Here is a 13,200-nt window from a genome sequence, read left to right as displayed (position 1 = left end):
CCCCTGGGGGCCCCCACCAGCCCTCCCCCTGCAGACTCAGGTACCTGGCCACCCCTCCCAGGGCTGGCACTGGAGCTAGGGCAACCACGGGGTGCGTGGGTGTCCCTGGCATGTGGACGGGCAGCCTGCTGCCGCCGCCCTGCCCAGCTGGAGTCGTGACCCTGTCTTCCCCAGCTCCATGGAGGTGGGTGGAAGGGGGTGCTGCTTCACAGCCTCCAACCATGGGGCTGTTTGGGGGGGGGTGCACGGGCAGGGGACCAGGCTGGAAGGCCAAGGAACCATGACCTTTTATCCAGAGGTGACAACGAAGAAGCAGCAGGAGACCAACCAGGAAGGTCTTTAATGAATGGACTGCCTGCCTTCCCTCAGGAGGCACCCCTGAGGGAGGGAGATTCTGGGTGACCTAGTTGGGGGTGGGGGGGTGCGTGGACAAGAACAAGGGCTGGACCTTGGGTGGCCGGACCTCTCGTCCAGTCTGGACACAGTTTCGCAGAGCCAGCAGGGTCATCAGGGTCCTGCTTCTGACGGTCTTCGTGCCAGCGCCAGCTCAGGGTGGATCCCCTGCCACCTTGCCCCCAGGGCTCTCCCTGGGAACCGGAACCAGCAGTTCCAGTGTCCATCTCTACAGAGGGGGTGGGGCCAGAGCAGTGTAGCCCCTCCCTGGACGAGGGCCTCAAATACCCGCCTGGGCCCTGGCCTACAATTCCTGCCCCACCAAACCCGAGGCGTCAGTCTCCTGCCACAGACACACCCCCAGCCTGAATCTCCGACCTTGATCCTGAGTCTCATTTACCGCCCCATCCACATCCCAGGTGAGTCTGGGGACTGGGCTGACCAGGAGCCTAGATGGGGGTGAGGTCCCTCTATTGGAGCCTCAGTTTACCCAAGGAGTAGAATGGCCATGGTAAACCTAGCACACCACTGGGGAGAGGTGGAGAGGCAGGGGAAGGATCCTCCTTGGACCTCTGAATCACAGGTCCTTGCCGGTCCCCCAGGGCTGGGGCACAGACGGGTAGTTCGGTGTGTCTGACTCCAGGTCCACGCTCAGGAGCGCGTCTGTCCCTCCCAGCCCACCTGCTCTCCACCATGGGTGGGCCCCAGGTCCTACTGGCCGCGCTCTGGGTCCTGGGGGCCGCAGGAGCTGCCGCGCTGCGCATTGGAGCTTTCAACATCCAGAGCTTTGGCGACAGCAAAGTGACGGACCCGGCCTGTGGCAGCATCATTGCGCAAGTGAGGCCAGGGACCAGGGGCGGGGCAGCAGCTGGGCCTCCCGGGTGAATCCACCGCGGGTGACCCCGCATCTGCCCGTCCCTCCCCCAGATCCTGGCTGGCTATGACATCACGCTGGTGCAGGAGGTGCGAGACCCAGACCTGAGCGCTGTGTCCGCTCTCATGGAGCAGATCAACAGGTGTGGGGAGGAGGGGCGGGTGGATAGGGCCCAGCGTTCAGAGTCCAGGCCCGGATATGGCCTGGACCGTGCCTTGACCCGGTGCCTGGCCCGTGTCTCTGCAGCGTGTCCAGGCACAAGTACAGCTTCGTGAGCAGCGAGCCCCTGGGTCGGGACCAGTACAAGGAAATGTACCTGTTTGTTTACAGGTGAGGGGCGGGGCCCGGGCACGCGGGGCGGGAGGGGCCGGCTCAGCGCGCCTACCCACCTTGTTCCCCCAGGAAGGACGCGGTGTCGGTGGTGGACACGTACCAGTACCCGGACCCGGAGGACGCCTTCAGCCGTGAACCGTTTGTGGTCAAGTTCTCTGCCCCCGGCTCAGGTGAGGCCCCCTCCTCCCCGGGAAACCCCGCCCCCCGCCTCGCCTCTGACCCGTGCCTCCCGCAGCTGCCGGGGAGTTGGTGCTCATCCCGCTGCACGCGGCGCCGCATCGGGCCGTGGCGGAGATCGATGCTCTCTACGACGTGTACCTGGACGTGATCGACAAGTGGGGCACGGACGTAAGGCCCGCCCCTGCCCCTGTGCGCGCGTGTGGGGCGTGCGGTGCGGGGAGGGTGCGCGTGTGCGGGAGGGGGCTGCGCGGGGAGGGTTCGGCGCCCGAGGGCTCAGCCCTGGCTCCGCGGTCCCCGCAGGACTTACTGTTCCTGGGCGACTTCAACGCCGACTGCAACTACGTGCGGGAGCGCGACTGGCCTTCCGTCCGCCTGCGCAGCAGTGAGGTCTTCAAGTGGCTCATCCCAGACAGCGCTGACACCACCGTGGGCAACTCGGACTGCGCCTATGACCGCATCGTGGCGTGCGGCGCCCGCCTGCGCAGGAGCCTCAAGCCCCAGTCGGCCACCGTGCACAACTTCCAGGAGGAGTTCGGCCTGGACCAGGCTCAGGTGAGCGCTGCGGCGGGGGCGGGGGCGCGCCCCTCCCTGCACCAGCGCCCCAGAACACAGAGCCCTTAAGAGGCTCAGTTCTGGCTGAAGGGATCGTCTGGGATGGCAGAAGATGCCCTTGCCTCTTCTCAGGGGTTTGGCGGGGGGTGTCTCCAGTCTGGGCCCCAGCCCACCTGCAGGCAGCAAGCACAGTGGGCTCCATCCCTGGCCAGCATAGGGAGGCAGGCAGCACAGGGGTGTGGGCAGTGGAGGCAGTGAGGGGTTGCTCATTTTCCTAGGTGGGGCCCGAGGGAGGGCAGGCTGCCCAGCAGGGGGCTCAGGCTCCGCTTCCTCTCCAGGCCCTCGCCATCAGTGACCATTTTCCTGTGGAGGTGACTCTGAAGTCGCACTGAAAACCCTCAAGGCCTGGTCCGGGAAGCGGCCTCCAGACTCAGGCCAGGAGAACAGTCCTGCAGGGCTCCTTGTGGGGAGCTGGCCAGCCTCCAGCAAGGCTGAGGGCAGAGCTGGTGGGACGAGCGGCTAGGAAACATCACAGGACCACGCAGCCTGTTTTGCCCATCTGTGAAATGGGCTACTCCGTCTACCTCCCAGGCTTGTGAGGAGTGGCCTGCAGAGCGCTGGGCACAGGGCAGTGCTCAATAAACTCGAGCCGGCCCTCAGCCAGGACCGCATGCTGGTCGGCTTCAAGGCCTCCACGTCCTTTCTTAGGACTTGAACCCTCTGAGGCCCAAACTTTGGTCCCGCAGCCCAGTGGGCCCTGGGTCCCTGCCCCTATGGGACAGGTCCGGCCTGGCCATTTTACTCCCTGCTGGGGACGGATAATCCCAAGACCATGCTGGCTCTGACATGCCCGTCGCTTCCTTTCATTGCACAGACCACAGACGCTTCCAAACACTGGCTGAGTGCGCTTGGGGTAAAAACATATCCACCGTGTTGATGTGCAAGGCCAACCTCCCAGCCCCTGGTGTCCCTCCCGCGCCCCAATCCCGGGGGCCTGCAGATTTGCAGACACCTGCATATGAGGGGCCCCGTGCAGTAACGCAGGAACACGCAGTCAGGAGGCCCCGCGAGTATGCAGCTCTGCAACGTGCAGGGAGCCCTTCAGTGGTGAGCAGGCTGGACTCCTCACACGGCCCAGGCAGGTGCCACCCACACACCCGATGTGGATGCAGAGCCCCTTCATGGGGCCAGCCTGGGTAGGGTCCTTCTCGGGAGCCCCGGGCTGGGCCAGGGCTTGTCAGGGAGAACCGTGGCCCGTATCCCGGGAAGCCTGTCGCCTGGGGACTGGGAATGTGCAGAACTAGGGTATGGGGGCCCAGTGAGGCTTCTGGTTTTGGAAACAACTCCACTTGGTGGTGGGTCTGGGAAGTGGCCTGAAGTGTATGGAGGAAAAAGCTTTAAGAGTCTGGACAAATCTAGTGTGATCTTTCCAAAGACAGACCGCGGGTCCTGCAGCGCAGACAGACTCCCCAGGTCTGCCTCCCCCGCCCCTCACCACGCCCCTTCCCCCTAGTCTCTGGACCACTGTGCTCCCTCAATCTCAATGGGCAGATGTGGCGGCCAAAGGGCTTTCCTCTGGGGGGCCCTCTATGGGTCACCAGCCTAGGGGTGCACCCCCAGCAGTCAGGCATTTGGGTAGCCAGGGATGGGATCATGCAAGGACTTCGCTCCACTTCTGCTCTGGTAAAGGGGACGCTCAGCGGTGACTGTCACTGAGGTCCAGAATGGCCCGGCCTGCCGGTTCAGGATTCCCACTGAGGCCCTGCCTACCTGCCAGGTGGAAAAGGTGCTTGTGGGGGGCAGTGACCCTTGGGACACCGGCTACAGGGAACAGGGCCTACTGAGATGATCAGCAAACGAAGCCGGCAGTACGTTTACACTGGAAAACAGCTTGTTTAAAACCGCTCGGAATCTGAGGGCCCTGGGGGGGGCGCATCCGGCCACAAGCCCCATGGAGGCAGCCCTGCCCTTAGCTTTTCTTCTGTTTGAGCTTCTCTAAGTAGGCGCACAGGGCCTTCTGGATGGCGTCTCTGGAGATGAAGCGGACGAAGTTCTGGATGTCTGCATCACGCTCCTTGAGCAGGCGGTCGGCTGTGGGCTTGCGCATTAGGGTCTTGGTCAGCTGCCGGGCGTGGCCTGGGAAAAGGGCCGGAGTGTGAAGGCACCCCCCCCCCCCCGCCCCCAACGCCGCGCCACTCCCCTTTCTCAGAGCACCCAGCGGAGGCTCTGTCAACTAACACAAGGCGAGCACCAGCCGCTCCCCACCTCCCCGTCAGAAGCACAGGCGGTGACCCTGCGAAACCGCTGCTTACCCCGTTGTGCTCACCCCCTGGTAACACAGGGGTACCTTCCACATCACTAAGTACTCATTTTCCACACAGTTGGGTCAGCGAGGCTGGCCCCCCACAGGGAGCTAAGAATGGTTTTTACATTGTTTTGGAATTGAAAAAAGGACGTTTTGTGGCACGTGAAAATGATACGCACTTTAAGCATCAGTGGCCTGTTTCATTGCAAACAGAGGCGCTTGCTGGGTCACAAACTCTTTGCATGCCCTTGGGCTCCAGCATCATGGTGTGGCTGTGACCGAGTGACCCACAGGGCCAGCCATCTCACCCCTGGTCTCCATCAGAGCGGATATAACCAGCCCGATTCCTACCGACAGACACGCGGCCCGTCTCCGACAGCCTGTGCAGCAGGTTGAAGGGTGAACCTAACCAGCGGCCTAGAGTTTGTGCACGGGACCTTATTTGGAAAAGGGTTTCTGTGGATGAAGTCAGGGTGGGATCACCTTGGACTCAGGGTGGGCCCCACATCCAGCAAGTGTCCTGACCAGAGAAGGGAAGAGGGGAGACTGGAGACACAGACACGCGGGGGAGGCCACGTGGAGGGAAAGCGACTGGCGCAACGCAGCGACAGGCCGAGGAGTGTCTGGAGCCGCCAGAGTCTGGATGTGGCGGGAAGGAGCCTTCCCTTTAGCCCTACCGCCGGCCCAAACCTGGATTTTAGACTCCTGGCCTGCAGACTTGGAGGGAATGCACCGTGGGGTTCTACGCGCCTCCCCACTCCCCAGCGTTGTCCGCTGTGTGCTGATTGGATGCGGTGGCCGCAGGACTAAGTCGGTCTACATCACAGACGCACGCATCTGACGTGCACACGACCCCCTTCCAGCAGAAGCCCCTGCTCTCACCAGGAGCCCCAGGCTGTGGGGCTGCTGGCTTTGCCCGCCTGCCCGAACCGGCCCCTCCCTGAGCTCCTCACCCGGGATGGCCAGCCACTGGGCCAGCACTGACCGCGCGGCGCTCTGCACCTGGTCTTCGGGCACAACCTGGTCTACCACGCCCACCCGGAGTGCCTCCGCGGGTGGGAAGAGCAGGCCCAGCTGCAGGGCGCGCTCCGCGACGCGGTGCCCGACGGTGTTCACCAGCGTGTCTTTGAACCTGCAACACATCAGCTCGCTGGGACTCCCAGGGGGACCAGCTTGGCCCTGTGCCAGGGGAGTGTGGGCGCAGCCCCCAGCCTTACCAGAAGGGGGCGACGATGCCCAGCAGAGTCTCGTTCAGGCCTATGGCATACTTGGGGTTGTCAGCCAGGACCCGGTAGTCCGAGGAGAGGGCCAACAGGCAGCCCCCAGCGGGGCTGACTCCCTGTGGGGGAAGAGATGCCACCTGGCTGTGCGTGCTGTCCCCATTGCGGGGTGTGGGGGTATCCCAGAGAGGCAGGTCCCAGGGAAGATCCACCCCCCGCCCCAGACCCCCAGCCCACAGTGCTATGTCCAGAACGGCTGGGCTGGGCGGGCACGACGGGCCCTCGGGCTTGGCCAGCGGCTCTTGGGGCCAGAGAATTACTCTGCCCAGAACCCTCCCATCAGGGTTGCAAACCGCCTTTATTTTCAGCTTTTTTTTTTTTTAAGATTTTATTTATCTATTTGACAGAAATCACAAGTAAGCAGAGAGGCAGGCAGAGAGAGGGGGAAGCAGGCTCCCCACTGAGCAGAGAGCCCGATGCGGGGCTTGATCCAAGGACCCTGGGATCATGACCGAGCTGAAGGCAGAGGCTTAACCCACTGAGCCACCCAGGCGCCCTTTTTTCCCGGCTTTTGCCGGGATGCTAAAACACTGACAAGTACTTAACTAAAGTGGCCATGACATGTCCCACCACATAGGACCCATCTCCATCCACAGCAGGACATCCCAGGAACCCCAGACTCATGCACCCTCATCTCATGCACCCCACGGCCTCAGAGACAGCAAGCTGCTGTCCGTTGCACCCTGTGGAGTCTCCAGCTTGCCCACCTTCCCGTTTGTTGGCACAGACCCTTCTGCACCTAACTGGACCCCCACGTTGTCAGGCACGCGGCTTCCTGAGCCTGAGCAGCCCCTGCCTTCACAGGCCAGGTCAAAGCCGTGTTTCCAAAGATGAATCTGATCCCGTCCTTGTGCCCCTGCCCTTGTCACCTGGTCATGCTGACCTGTGCGCCTCGGCGGGGCTCCCCTGGCCCCTGGTTAGTGAGCAAGGTGGCTGGGGCGCGGGGACACTCACGTTGATAGCCGAGATCACCACCAGGTGGGACAGGTAGAACCGTAGCCACAGCTCCTGCACGGCCTTCCAGTACTCGGCGTAGTGTGTGGGGTCCCTCCCGCACATCTCCGTCAGGTCCAGGCCGGCGGAGAAGATGCCGGGGCAGTCCTGGGGGCGAGAAAGCCAGGGGCCCTGTCAGAGTCCATCCCCTGCCTGCAGCAGGTCCCCAGGGCCCAACAGGCGCTCCAGAGGCAGTGGGGCTAAGGTCGTGTTCCCCGGGGGTGGCAAGCTGGGGCCTCGGGGCCCATGTTGTGATGGCTCCCCAAGGTCAAGCCAGCTACAGATGGCAGGGCAGGCTGGGAGGGGCTGCTGTGACAACACAGCAAGGGAGGAAAGGGACGATGAACCAGGAAGGCAGACCTCTGCCCTGGGCTGTCACACATGAGACAAATGCTGTGCAGCTGCCACTGGGCCGTGACAAAGCCCCCAGGGGAGGGAGGAAAGCAAATACACACCAGCAGACGTAGCTGGGATAGGGGACGGTGGCCCTGCAGCAAAGACCTGCTGGCCCAGAAAGGGGGAGGGGGAGGAGTACGGTGACTGAGCAGTCATCCCGAGAAAAGCGCACTTGTGGGGCTCCCCCAAGTGCAGTCACAATGTCCCTGAGCAAACAAGAACGGGACGCTCCCGTGGCTGGAGCTGGGGGGTCTAGGGGCCGACATGCCCTGTCCCTGCTCCATGAACAGGCCGACAGCCACGTGTCTGTCTCCATAGAGTCGGGGGACAGGTGGAGTACGGGAGAGTCACAGGCACCGTCCCTGCATCCTCGTGCCAAGCGACAGGAGCAGGCTGCGTGCAGGGTGCTGGATGCGATTCCTTGCAGCCCCTGCGCCGCCCCTGGAAGCCACCCTCTCGGGTCCGCGGCCCATGTTTCGCCGTGGCCTGGCAAGGCCACACAGCCTTGTGACTGCCTCTTGCGGACGTCCCTGCACTGGGTCCTGAGGTCCCCGTCGTAGCCTGGCATCCCTGGCACGGCCTAGCCCCATTGAAGCCGGCCCACATCCCTGCGCTTGGGGAAAGTAAAGGTGAAGAGTGCCGCTGCGGCCGCGACACAAGGCACCGTCGTCCTAGCGGGGGACGTGCTCTGCACCATGACCAGGATGGTGAGATTTCGGAGACTCCGCCAACGGTCTCCGGTGGGCCCAACCGTGCCTTGGAAAAAGACACAGACCCGCCTTTACCCCCAGGACCTATGAATGTGACTGTCCTTGGAAACAGGGTCTTGGCCGCTGTGATCAACAGGCAATCACAGGAGAGCAGAGGTCCTTCTAAGGGGAGGGACATTTGGACAGAGAGACACATGGCAGGAGAGGCCGGAGGACAGGAGCCCTGGGACCCCCCAGCAGCTGGAGGAAGCAAAGAGGGAGCCCTAGGAGAGAATGCTCCACTGGGACTGTGCACCCAAGCCTGCGGCCCGCAGTTCCATGTCCCCATAACCCCGCAGCAGCAGGCCTGTCGCAGGCCACCGCCTGTTGCGGGCCCACGGGACAGGACCCTGCTCAGGACTCGGCGGACACACAGCCTAGAGCACAACTGACCCATCTGCGGGCAGAGCACGTAGGCTCCAAGGGACGCAGGCCAGTGCCGTTCCCCACGCCCACTAGCTTGGCACCACCGCGAAGCCGGGGAAGCAGAGGGATGGACGCCTGTCTCTGCGGCACTCTCGGCCTCAGGGCACGAGAGAGAAAGCAGCACGCTCTCAAACTACACCCTAAGTGGAATATTTCCAGAAATCATCTGGAGCACAACATTCCCAGGCATGTGCAACGTGTCCAGGCGGGTCTGCCGCAGCTGTCCCAGGCACCCCCGCGGTGAACCAGCACAGAGGAGCCCTCGCCTCTGCAGGCCGAGGCTCGGCAAACCCTGGCTCCTGGCTCCCAGTGGCCGTGCACATCAGGCCGCACGAGCCCCACCCATTCAGCGAGGTGACCGCTCCGGGCCATACCCGGCACAACCCCAGGGTCTAAGGGAAGCAGGTGCATGCCCGAGGACGCTCCCAGCCTTGGCGGCAGAAGCTGGGACCACCTGCCTTTCACAACGGCCGAGCTGAGACCTCCTCCTGGGGCTCTGTGACAGGGAGGCCCTTCTACTGGGGGACACGCACGTGCTGAGCAGCCGGCGCCCAAGCTTGGAGCCCGAACTTGGGCAGCTAACGAGAACCCACCGAAGTGATGATGATGGCGTGGAAGGCCTTGTCGCTCTCCAGCTTCTCCAGGCTGATGAGCATCTCGGTCAGGAACTCCAGGCTGAGGCTGTTCACGGGTGGGTTCCTCATCTTCATCACAGCGAACCCTAGTGTGAATGCGAAGAGGGAAGAGCACACCCATTCAGCCTGCACCCTCGGCCTGGCCACAGCCAGATCCACCCAACAGAAATTCACCCTTTAAAAGTGGACCACTTGGGTCGTTAGCGACCCGCAGTGCCGCACGACCACCACCATCTAGTTGTAGAGTGGGTCTATCCAGAAGAGAGGACACTGTGCCCATCAATGGTCACCGACCCCCACCCCCCCGCCCCCGGCTCCTTGCAGCCGATGGTTTCTGTGCCTACGGACTCATCTATCCTGGCCATCTCCTAGGAAGGGAAGCGTCCAATCTGTGAGCTCTTCCATATGGCTGCGTTCCCAGAGCACTGTGCTCTCAAGGCTGACCCGAGCCGCAGCGTGGGGACCCCACACTGTGCATCCACGCATGGGCTGGGGTTCCGCCTTTTGGCTCTTGGGAACCACGCTGCTGCGAATGTTTGTGCACCAAGCTCTGCTCATCCTTTCCTCCCAGGTGCGTGCTCCATCCCCGGGAGGAGCAAACGGCTGGAGTTTCTTGGAGGGAGGGTGGTGAGTGAGCAAACTCTCAGACCAGGTGTGCAAGGAGGACCTCCCTCAGGGTGCTCTCATTCACGCCTGTTTACGGACAGAGGCCACAAACACGGGTGGCCGGATGTGGAGCTGTCCCCGGTGCACTCACTCGTCCGCCAACGGCTGCTGGCTCTGCTGGCCGGGCCCCTGTGAGCTCACTGCCTGCCTGACGACAGACCCCAAGGGCTGCAGAAACGCCACCGTTTACTCCAGACTGACGACTAAGTCCTGGAGGCAAATGGGCTCCCTGGAGGCCTCTGACGAGGAGGAGTACTGACTAACCGGGTGGTGGCACACCCGTGTGCACAGAAGCAGCAATGGGCGTGCCCAGAAGCAAGTTTCTGAACTGGGCTCAGAGCAGTTTCTGAGGCTCACTGGGTTTTTTCTTCCTGGAGAGTGTAGGAGTGTGGGCGGCGGTGGGGAGATGAGGGGGTGGGGAGGTGTGCGCATTTATAGCGTCTGGAGAAGACAAATCTGACTTCTCTGTGCCTCCCTGGACAAGACAAACTGAAAAGCAGAGGAGGAGGGCCCGGAACACTGGGTCTGCTTCCAACAAGTTCCTTGGCTGAGTGCGGCCAGACTGACTGTGCCTCAAAGCTCCCATCCAGGGAGTGAATTGCAGACACCTGTGGCAGTCACGGCCCTCATGACCTCCGGGCCCGGCACCCAGGCTCCCCCCTCACCCACTGCCCCACACACTGCTGTCCCCATGGTTACAGCTACGTCCTCCTGCCAGGTGTGTGGATAAGACTCACAGCAACACTGTGGACAGAGCTTGGCTCGAGACCCTTCCCCACTAGAGCGTCTGGTCCCCTTGCCCTCTCCTTCCTCCTGCGTCTGGGGTCCAGACTCCGTGCCCAGCATGGAGCCCAGTGTGGAGTCAGAGTCAGAGATCAGGGCCGGTGCTGAAATCCAGAGTTGGACACTTAGCCACCAGGGCCTCTGGGGCAACCTGAGGGTGACTGGGTTTCCACAGGGCCTGCTCTAGCAGATTTGAGGCCACTGAAGAAAGGTAAATAGGCCAAAGGTGAACATGCGTTAAGGAAGAGGACTTTGGGTGAACCTGGCTGTCCCAGGGTAAGCAGCCCCAACCCTGAGCCGGGGCAGGGAGGGGGGCTGAGGCTGCAATTGGAGGCCGCCCGAGCCCCCAGCACCAGGCCTCTGTCAAAAGGCTGAGGCCTTAAGCCGGGCCAGTGCGCCCTAACTGTGCCCATCTCCGAAGACAGGCCTTTCATGCCCCAGCGTGGGAGCCTTCTTACTTAAAGGAAACCTATTTCTCTCTGAACAGTGCTTTTTCTACCTTCTCTGTCCCTGCTGCAGGTTTAAGAGCTGCTCTGATGGGAGCCAGGGGTGAGTGAGCAGGGACTGCAATGTGGCTGCTGGCTTTCTTTAGTAAAACGGCTGTTAGGCTCTGTGCCATGGTGAGGGTTAAGGAAGAAACACTAAAATATTTTATTCCAAAATACTTTCAATTCTTTTCTTTTTTTAGATCTTATTTGACACAGAGAGAGGGAGCATGAGCTGGGGGGGGAGCAGAGGGAGAGAAGCAGGCTCCCCGAGGAGCCCAGAGGTTTACCTGGGGCACTGGGATCACCAGCAGAGCCGAAGGCAGATGCTGAACCGGCTGGGCCACCCAGGCGCCCTCCAGTTTCCAATTAAATAGTTTAGATAAAGGGACACAACCGTCAAACTTCACAAGCCCAAGCCTTTTAAACTTCACAGTGACTTGGGGGGGGTGCTCACTCCGGGGAGCGCAAAACTCTAGCTTCCGCTCAGCTCACGCGTCCCGGGGTCACGCTCAGCGGGGAGTCGGCTTGGGATTGGCGCCCCCCGCCCGTGCACACGCCCTAACTAGTAATGGACAAAAACGGGGGGAGGCCGCACGTAAACCACCTACACGGAGGTCCCTCAAGATCCGAATGCAAAAGAAATGTGCTCAGCACTGCGCTGTATCGCGGCCCGTGGGCGTCCAGAGGCCCCCGGGAGCCCGGGAAGCCGCGTGGAGGCAGCGCCGCGCTGGGCCGGACCTGCGGTCCCGGGCGCGCTTACCTGCCGCCGGGTCAGGCTCCACCAGCACCCGCGGGCTCCCGAAGCACCGCACGCAGTCCCCGCCGCCGGCCACCGGCCCAGTCCGCCCCGGGGTCGCCCCGGGGCCCCGGACCCCTGCGAACGACAGCGTGAGGCCCGTTAGCCTCGCCGCCCTCTGGCCGCGACCCCGCACCCCCGAACCCCGGGCCTCCTCCCTGTCCCCGAGCCTCTCCCCCGCCCACCGACCCGCCCCCCCGCGGCCGCCCCCCTAAGTCACGCACAGGGTCGCAGCAGGGAACGCGTCAGGACGCGCATTCCCACCGCCAGCGCCATCTTGACCGGCCAGGTTGGGGTCGCAGCCCGCCCGGGTCCACGCCTAGCCCCGCCCTTGCGGCCCGCCCCTCCCAGGGGCCCTGCGCCCGCAGCCCCGCCCCACTTGGCTCTCAGGATGTCAAGGTCGCAACCGCCTCACTTGGCTCCCAGGATTTCAAGGTCGCAACGCTCCTCTGAGCCCATGGTCAGGAAGCGGGTGTGGGCCAGGCTACTCCCCACACCCACCGTGGACACGGTGCTGCGCCTCAGTGGCACATCGGGAAGTGAGCTCGCTTCCTGGGCTGTCCAGGCTAAGATCAAGTCCATGGGGCAGCACTGCTGAGACCGCAGCTGGACGCACGGAGTCCTGAGAGGTTTGTGAGCTTAGGCAGTGACAAGGGACTTTGGGAAAGTCCCAGCTACTGAGCAGCAAAGGCAACCAGAGGACACCGAGGCTGTTGTCGGGGCACGAAGACGTGGGGCTTCCAGGGGCTGCCTCATGTACTTGGGGGGGGGGGGGGGACACAGTAATCAAGCTGGTGGCCGAGGCAGGTGTGGGGGACTAAGAGCAGCCCATCCACCTCCCTCTTCCACAGCTGGGCAGCAGGTGCCCACACACTCCTGGCAGGACTGCAGTGCCCCCTCCGCCACAGGAAAGCAAAGGGAACATGGTGTTTCTTCACTCCGTCCTGCAAGGAGACCCTGGCAGGGTCCCAAGAAACACAGGTGGCCCCTGGCCTGGTGGCAGGATGAGCTAGGAGGAGCAGGCGGCCTGTGTGCTACCTCACAGGGCACAGCCTTGCTCCGACCATCCAGTGTGCAGAGTGACTGAGACTTTAGTTTTTAACATCTGATGCGTTTCCACATTTTCCTTGAAATAACAGATGCGTGGTGGAGTGGCAGCACACCACCGTCTGCGTGTCCGTTCCGGCAGGGCTCAGAGCTCCTGGGAGCACACAGGCGATGAACTCTGGTGCTCCGTGTCTCCTGCAGCAGTGGCCCGGCACCCCACACAGCTGGCCAGTCCCGCCTGGAGGTGTGACTCTGGAAACAAACTAGAACATAGTCCTGTGTTGTCACTTGCCTCGCAGCTGAA

At 62.8% G+C, this 13,200-nt stretch overlaps 2 protein-coding genes across 3 annotated transcripts; one reads left to right on the top strand and one right to left on the bottom strand.

The window, feature by feature from the left end:
• The first annotated feature begins 79 nt into the window (after positions 1 to 79).
• On the top strand, positions 80 to 2,995 carry DNASE1L2 (deoxyribonuclease 1 like 2). Of its 2 annotated transcripts, XM_032327093.1 has the most exons (7): positions 80 to 1,230; positions 1,321 to 1,409; positions 1,514 to 1,597; positions 1,670 to 1,770; positions 1,836 to 1,948; positions 2,081 to 2,332; positions 2,671 to 2,995. In XM_032327093.1, exons 1-7 carry the CDS (start codon positions 1,087 to 1,089, stop codon positions 2,722 to 2,724), a joined length of 837 nt encoding a protein of 278 aa, XP_032182984.1. In that variant the 5' UTR covers positions 80 to 1,086; the 3' UTR covers positions 2,725 to 2,995. The 2 variants fall into 2 exon arrangements, with proteins under 2 accessions (XP_032182984.1, XP_032182983.1); XM_032327092.1 differs by having other exon boundaries at positions 2,081 to 2,995.
• Positions 2,996 to 4,201: 1,206 nt separating this feature from the next.
• ECI1 (enoyl-CoA delta isomerase 1) lies at positions 4,202 to 12,302 on the bottom strand. Its single transcript, XM_032327091.1, has 7 exons — positions 12,074 to 12,302; positions 11,814 to 11,927; positions 9,075 to 9,202; positions 6,872 to 7,018; positions 5,855 to 5,976; positions 5,591 to 5,769; positions 4,202 to 4,468 (listed from the first exon to the last, which is right to left on the bottom strand). Exons 1-7 carry the CDS (start codon positions 12,123 to 12,125, stop codon positions 4,302 to 4,304), a joined length of 909 nt encoding a protein of 302 aa, XP_032182982.1. The 5' UTR covers positions 12,126 to 12,302; the 3' UTR covers positions 4,202 to 4,301.
• Positions 12,303 to 13,200: the final 898 nt, after the last annotated feature.

The sequence above is a fragment of the Mustela erminea genome, chromosome 20 (assembly GCF_009829155.1).
Source record: "Mustela erminea isolate mMusErm1 chromosome 20, mMusErm1.Pri, whole genome shotgun sequence".
Taxonomy (NCBI): Eukaryota; Metazoa; Chordata; class Mammalia; order Carnivora; family Mustelidae; genus Mustela; species Mustela erminea.
This window is presented reverse-complemented; position numbering and strand designations above follow the sequence as displayed.